The sequence below is a fragment of the Balaenoptera acutorostrata genome, chromosome 1, assembly GCF_949987535.1.
Source record: "Balaenoptera acutorostrata chromosome 1, mBalAcu1.1, whole genome shotgun sequence".
NCBI classification, from domain to species: domain Eukaryota; kingdom Metazoa; phylum Chordata; class Mammalia; order Artiodactyla; family Balaenopteridae; genus Balaenoptera; species Balaenoptera acutorostrata.
In genome coordinates this window covers 129,355,764-129,363,349 of record NC_080064.1, presented here as the reverse complement: position 1 = coordinate 129,363,349, position 7,586 = coordinate 129,355,764, and the positions used below count along the sequence as shown (strand labels likewise).

General features: G+C 39.1%; 1 protein-coding gene across 1 annotated transcript; it reads right to left on the bottom strand.

Moving 5' to 3' along the window:
- Positions 1 to 615: 615 nt before the first annotated feature.
- Positions 616 to 3,815, bottom strand: LOC103007438 (lymphotactin-like). The gene is made up of 3 exons (XM_007172477.2): positions 3,708 to 3,815; positions 1,770 to 1,884; positions 616 to 866 (listed from the first exon to the last, which is right to left on the bottom strand). The coding sequence occupies exons 1-3, from the start codon at positions 3,766 to 3,768 to the stop codon at positions 704 to 706; spliced, it is 339 nt and encodes a 112-aa protein (XP_007172539.2). The 5' UTR covers positions 3,769 to 3,815; the 3' UTR covers positions 616 to 703.
- Positions 3,816 to 7,586: the final 3,771 nt, after the last annotated feature.

Below are 7,586 nucleotides of genomic sequence, written 5' to 3'. Positions count from 1 at the left end.
GTGAGATCATTGCCCAATTTGAGGAGAACTGATTTTTGTTAGAATAAAGTATCTTTTCATCAAAAGTCTAATCCTTGCTACTTTGACAAATGAAAGAACTGGCAAGATATTTTTTTTCTTTCTTTTACAGGAGATCAAATGAAGCAGAGAGGTATGAGAATTTGCTCCAGATCAAACTTGAATGAAGCCACTTTTTGAGTAGCGAACCCTCAGTATGGGGACCCAATAATTGTTGGATGATTTTCTTGCTTATTCCATAAAAAAAGAACTCCATTATGAAGACAGGTTGAAATAGATATTAAATTGTCATTATCACAGGTGTCAACTATGACTCATGTGTAGAGAACCATTTTACTCTAGAACCTAAGAATGATGAATATAGCTTTCATCTCTGATAAACACTGACCAAAATCTCTCCCATCATGGATACCATCAATGAAGTACAGTTAGGACAGAAATAGAACACAAATGATGTATTATCTTTCCCAATATGTAATGAATAAACTTTGGGACTATTCTTAATAATAAATATTTATTAATAAGACCATCTAAATTAATATGAAAGACATAAAAAATAAAAATATAAAAAATAATTTGACTCATGCAGCACTTTTATAAAAGGTGAATATAATGTAATTAGTCCATGAGCTTTAAAGGGAAATGAGCTGGCTGGTTAGTGAGGGGACAAGATGCCAGAGGGTCACTACGCAGTCAGCGTCACAGCTGTATTGTTGGATTGTTGGGCTCCTGTAGGCTTGGTCTGGCTCACATTTCTCCTGCTGAACTTGTCTATTGTTCGGACTGCTTTTTTCACCCATTCAACTTGTGGATCAGCACAGACTTTAAGGCCACGTCTGGTAATAAATCTGCAATGCAAAGAAAAGATAGACAAAGTTAGTCACATCCTCAAAGCCTTGGAACCAGAAGTTAAGATCAGATCATATATAAGAGGTCTTGTGCAGAAATGACTGGACAAAACAGTCTTTCAGATTCAGGAGGATATAAATGAAAATCTTTCCTCTGCAATCTATTTTCCCATAAAGGAGAAATAGCTCCAGGTAATACCCAGATCCCTGGTTCAGCATAAACTGCAGGCTCCTTTTCTCATCATTGCTACCAGGTGATGTAATTAAACTGGACATTTGAGGTCATCTAGTCCAATTATTACATATCATCTTCTTTTTCAAATTTAAGCACACTCATCTTATTTTCTGGGTAAAGGGTGATTTCTTTATCATAGTTTTGGGGGTAAAGTTGCAATTGTGTGTTGGGAAGAGTTGCTATTCTGAAAATGAGATCCTAGAAAGAGAATGGTACCATGTAGGCCAGTTGTTGACACTATTCCTTGAGATATGGCAACTGATAAAATATGGCACTCTACTCCAGCACACAATAAGGGCAGGGAAAGGCAGGGAAGGGGAGGGATGGGAATGGAGGCATCCCACACCAGTGTGTCTCTATGGTCAAATCCTGATCTGAACCATCCCGCTCTAAACCTAACCCTCAGGACTGAGCATATTATTCATCTGGTTCCCAGTTAGATTCTTCTGCTAATATAAAGCAGAAAGGAGGGTGATATTCTTCACTTGGTTGCCAATTTTTTGTCATAAACATTGTTTGGGGCTACATAAAGACATGGTTCATATGGAAAAACAGAAAGACTATTGGCTACGTTGAGGATTTCCTCCTTGTTGACATTTTTCCTGAGGAGGGCAGCATTTCTATATACTGTGTTCCATCAAGCCCAGATTTGGGGGAGAGCAACTCACATCACTGCTTTCATGAAGCCCTCCGTGATGGTGTAGGTCTTGAGTTTTTTAATTGGCAGCCGCTGGGTAGTCAGACTCACACAGATGGTCTTGTCTGGGACTTCAGTCCCCACACCTGGTAAAGAAAACCAAGCAAACAAAAATAAAATATAATTGTTAATACTATCAATGTTAGAGTGTTGTAAATAAAATAAAGAGTGATCTGATAAAGAATAATTTGGGGAAGGCAACACTAAATGTGGGAGAGGTAGCTCATTTTTGACTGAATAAATAAAGGTGTCCTCATTTTAAATGGTAAAATGTGAAATATGTAAGGGAAGGAGTTCATTAAATACTCATCCTCAATAGAAATGTCCCAGAAGGATTAAACTTTCTAAGTTTAGAGAACATCTTACATTGGAGAAGGGAAAATAACTTGGGAGAGTTAATAATAGTAAGGGTTTTCTGAAGTCTAAAAAGGGTTTCTAAGTGCTGATTTACTCCTAAGCCGGAGACTGGCATTTGCTACTCAGGGAAGCAAGTATTCTCAGAGAATATTTCTCAGAGAAATATTCAGCAAAAAAGCATCTTAAATAATATCCAATGATGATGAAGTTTGAGCTATAGTGTTGCTGGGGTCAGAAGGCTTTTTATAAACATGAAACTGGCCAGGTGTTCACTACCATTGCTCTTCAGCTCTCCTTCTCTCCATCACACAATATCCAGCCTGCACATTCTTAACCCTCTACATTTGCCAACTTACTTTTAATGCTGAACTGTCTCTGAATGCAGTGAAAGAGGGAAATATCCAAGTGTCTACAGTCTTCCTCAGTCTTATTTCCCCTACCCGTACATGGGTTTCTACCAAATGGCAGCCTGTTTTCTCAGACAAATGCCAGCCAGCCATGGTTAAGACAACATTTGGCCTAAAGTTTTGGCTTCATCAATATTTTTTTTTAATTTGGGGTACAATTTCAGGGAGTTGCAGACATTGCCATCTCTATTTATGGACAACTTTGGGATCCATGATCAGGTTCAGATATTCTAGTCTAAGTAATAAGTCTACTGATTAGGAGGTTGAAAGGAGAGTTAACTGAAACATTAATTATACCCAAAGGATATTCCCTCTTGTTGCCAGAGACACAAGGAGAAATATACTCCAACCAGCTGGGAAAAAGTGATCTTTTAAGAAATATGTGTAGAATGCTCATGTAAGTCTCAGTATAACTAAGTCTCATCTGGGTATGTCTTATAGGTTTATTTGATTGTATGTAAGACGTTGATATTTGTTAGCACGTATGGTCTTTTATAAACTCAAGAAATTGATCATCAGCAGGAACAACATTCATAGCAGTAATAACAGACTCTCCTACACACTTAATGTAAAATTGATTTCCTGGGTGTAAAGGTATGAGCTACCAGTCATTTTTGTTTTCATAGAAAACATTGTTTTGCTTCAGAACATACACCCTCTAGCTCATTCCCACTTTGTGAACTCTCAAAATTTTCGAGAATTTATCAAGATCGATATTAAATAGGCAAAAGCTTCAAAGGTATATACAATCGTCATCAGCATTCCACAATTAACATTAATCAAGAAGTTAGGACTTGTGTGGAAACCTAATAAGTGATCATAAGATTTATTTCATTTTAATCACGGGTAAGCATATCAGTTATAACATTCTTCTTATAGATAAGTAAGCATAAGCACAGAGAGGTGAAGAAATTTACCCCAAATCACCCAGTTGTGAAAAATAGGAGCCCAGATCGTAACCAAGTTTTATCTTCAAAATCTACAAAGTCTCCTAGAGTCAAATTATTCCCATTTTGCACATGGGGAGCCTGAGGCTTAGCTTGGAGAAAGTATACTTCAGTCAAAGCCTGAGTCAAAACCAAAACGTGTGGCCACTGCCTGCATACGTAGATGCTGCTTATCTCATAAATAAGATTTTGACTTACCTTCCACAGTGTATGCAGCAAGACAGCAGATCCCAAAGAAGGCCAGAATGAGAAGTCTCATGGCTGAAGTCCTGCTGAGCTGTGCAGCGAGAGGCTGAGGAACTGATCCTTTCAGTCTCTTTTATTCCTCCGGTGATCAGCGCACTTCCTGTGGTGAGAGGGGGCTTTCGAGATGGGTGTGGAATCACGGAAAGTCTTTGCAATGCTGATGCTTTCTTTGGTTGAAAAAAAAAAGTTCCTTTGTCCCCACTCATACTAACCCAACACCTTGTGGCCTTTTCTCCTCCTCCTGTGGTTAATGTGTCCGTGAAACCAAATATGTGCACAAAAGAAACGTAGTTGTCTCATCTCTTGCCACGTCTAAATTCAAACCTCCCACTGCACACACACCCCAGGGCCATGGGAGTGTCATGGCCCAGCACAGGGACAGTGTAAAGGAAACAAGGTGGGTGGTCATTGTGGTCCATCTCCCCCTCCTGCCTCATGTAACATCAGCTGTGACATGAGGCTTCCACCACTGTGGATCCTAAGCCCAGTGACGCCTTAGGGAGGTAAAGGGATGCTGTGGCTTCCCTGAGCTCCTCACTCCTCTGCCTTAATCTTCTTATTTCTCTCGTCTGCCCTCATTCAGGTGATCCCCTTTCTCTACACCAGCCTCCCCACATACCCAAGAAACATTTTAATAATGATGATTGGAGCCTGTCTATCTGCATGGGTTTGCCTTATTTTAACTTAATACATACATTTTTAAAAGATTTTGAAAAGTTGTCCTGACATAATATTTTGGAAAAAAGAAAAAGGAAATTATCTGTAATCTTAGCATTCTGACTGTTTTCATTTTTAATGTTTTTCAATGAGTCTCTATGGGTATACATGTTTTGCAGAGTCGTGACAATTATAAATACTGTTTTTACATCTATGTAAGTATGCTGCCATGTTTCTTCATAATCTTCATCTTTCTACTCTGACTAAACACATACACAGGCACATTAAACCATTCCCTTTTAACTTATTGTTATGTAAACCACATCTATAAGTAAATTTTCATTAAATACACTGAAACTTTTGCTTCTAATCACCAGGAGTAGGATTACGAGGCAAAATCATATGATCATCTTTATAACTCTTGCGATATATTGACATATATACTTCCCAAAATGTAATTTCCATTTGCAATGCTTCCATTAGTGTTTCACTGTAATGGTTACAAGACAACCTGTCTGTCACTCAATTTGCTCTTTTGGGTTTTGTCTTGTTTTGTTTAATATAGGTATGTGTAAAATGCATTTATTAATTATGTGTGTAGCTAAAAGGTTTTGTCATTACTATTCAGGGATATGAAAATAACATTCTGATTAAATATACATATAGCTAAAAGTTTTTGACATTGCTATTAAGGATATGAAAACAAATTCCTATATTTCTATGAAAATTATAGGTTAAGCTCTAAGATACTTTTCATTAATGGCATTTAATTTTCCACCCAGATTTTACTCAGAAATTCAAATAGTTTTTAGTTGTCTCCACCTAGCTACACCATCAGTTCTTAAACTCTGAACACACAATTCCACTCAAAATGCTTCTCTTCCTATTACTCCTTGACATGGAATAATGTGTTATCATCTATTCAGTTTCCAAATACAGATTACTTGCATCATCTTAGACTCATTGCTAGTCACCCATATGTTGTTCTCAACCAAGCTGGACTAAGTATACCTTCAAAGTAGCTCTTCTATATGTCTTCTCCTCTCTCTTCACACTGCTCAAGGCAGGACCTCATCACTCCTTGTTAGGACTACTGCAGTAGACCAATTGATTCCCCCGGCCTGGGTCTCCTCCCTTTCCAATGTATCCTCCACAGCCTTGCCAGAATAATCATTCTAAAGCCTTAATCTAATCAACTTGTTTTCCTGCTGAGAACCTCTTTGCTACTTCCCATTGCCTACAGGATTCATTTCAAACCTCACTGTCATAAATAAAGGTGTTCAAGATATAACACGCTTTTCTTTCAAGACTCATCTTTCACCATTCATGCACATGCTCCAAAACCTCTAGCCTTAACAAACATCTGTGTGATCATCCAAATGGCCCATTCTCTTTTCTACTCCCAACATATTGCTTCCTTTATCTGGAATGCCCATCTCAGCTCCCTACATAATTATTTGTAAACTCCTCCTCTTTTTACAAGTTTTTCTGAATTCTCTAGATACAATTAATTTGTGCCATCTTCAATGACCTCTTGGAACTTTCTAGCCACCACTGTTCTATCACTAATCTCATTTTATTCTCCTACTCAATTACATTTCTGCATCTTCCACTAGATGGCAGGCTCCTTGAGAGTAGGGAATTTGCCTCAGTGCTGTCTGGGTCTCTGGCACTAGCAAAATGTTTGCTACATAGTGGTCACTCATCAAAGGGTTTTTGAATAAATGAATTCTTTTCAAAAGACCAACATTATAATGATTGTACATTAAGTAAAGGATGAACATCTAAAAACATAAAGCCAGAATATTGTGCCTACGTCTTCCTCTCATGTTTATAGTCAAATCGGCAAATTGACCAATGGCTGAATTTTTACTTAGCATTTTGAAAGAGAATTTCTTAAACTCTGAGAATGAATTATTCATTTCAGTTTTTCCAAGCATGCACTAAAGTCTCTGATGGAGAAGAATTAAGCAACCAACAAAAATATAGAAACCTAGTACAAAATGGGCATAATCTGCTAATGTGTGGACGTTGATTGACAACAAGTTGAAAGATATTAGAACAAATATTTCTCATCCTTGACCCCTCTCTTTCTCTTACATGCCACACCCAATCTGTCAGAAAATACTGTTGTCTCTCTGTCTTCAAAATAGAATCTAAACCCTTCCCACCACCCCAAGAGACACAACTTCAAGCCACAATCACTTCTTACCTGGATTCGTCCAACAGCCTCCTAACTGATTTTCCTAATTGCATCCTTACTTTCTTTTGGTCAGTTTTCCAACCTGACAAAGTTGATCACGTCAAAATGTTAGTAATATGTTACTTCTCTGCTCAAAAATCCTTTGGTGTAGCACATTTTCATAAGTGAAAACCAGAGACTTTTTTTTCCCCATGTATTGTTTAATGTATTTACATGCTCTGCTGTACGTTAACCACTTAACTCTAGTGTAAAGGTTAAAGGACAAAAGTACTAATAATAAATATAGCAGAGAGACCTCCAAGACAGCGGAGGAGTAAGACATGGAAATCACCTTCCTCCCCACAAATACACCAGAAATACATCTACATGTAGAACAACTCCTACTGAACACTGGCAGAAGACCTCAGACCTCCCAAAAGTCAAGAAACTACCCACGTACCTGGGTAGGGCAAAAGAAAAAGAAAACACAGAGACAAAAGAATAGGGACAGGACCTGCACCTCTTGGAGGGAGCTGTGAAGGAGGAAAGGTTTCCACACACTAGGAAGCCCCTTCACTGGCGGAGATGGGTGGCAGGGAGAAAGCTTCGGAGCCACGGAGGAGAGCACAGCAATAGGAGTGCAGAGGGCAAAGAGAAGAGATTCCCGCACTCAGATGATTGGTGCTGACCAGCACTCACCAGCCTGAGAGGCTTGTCTGCTCACCTGCTGGAGCAGGTGGGGGCTGGGAGCTGAGGTTTGGGCTTTGGAGGTGAGATCCCAGGGAGAGGACTGGGGTTGGCTGCATGAACACAGCCTGAAGGGGGCTAGTGCTCCACAGCTAGCTGGGAAGGAGTTCAGGAAAAAGTCTGGAACCGCCTAAGAGGAAAGAGACCATTGTTTCAGGGTGCACAAGGAGAGTAGATTCAGAGCACCGCCTAAACGAGCTCCAGAGATGGGCATGAGCCATGGCTATCAGCGCAGACCCCAGACA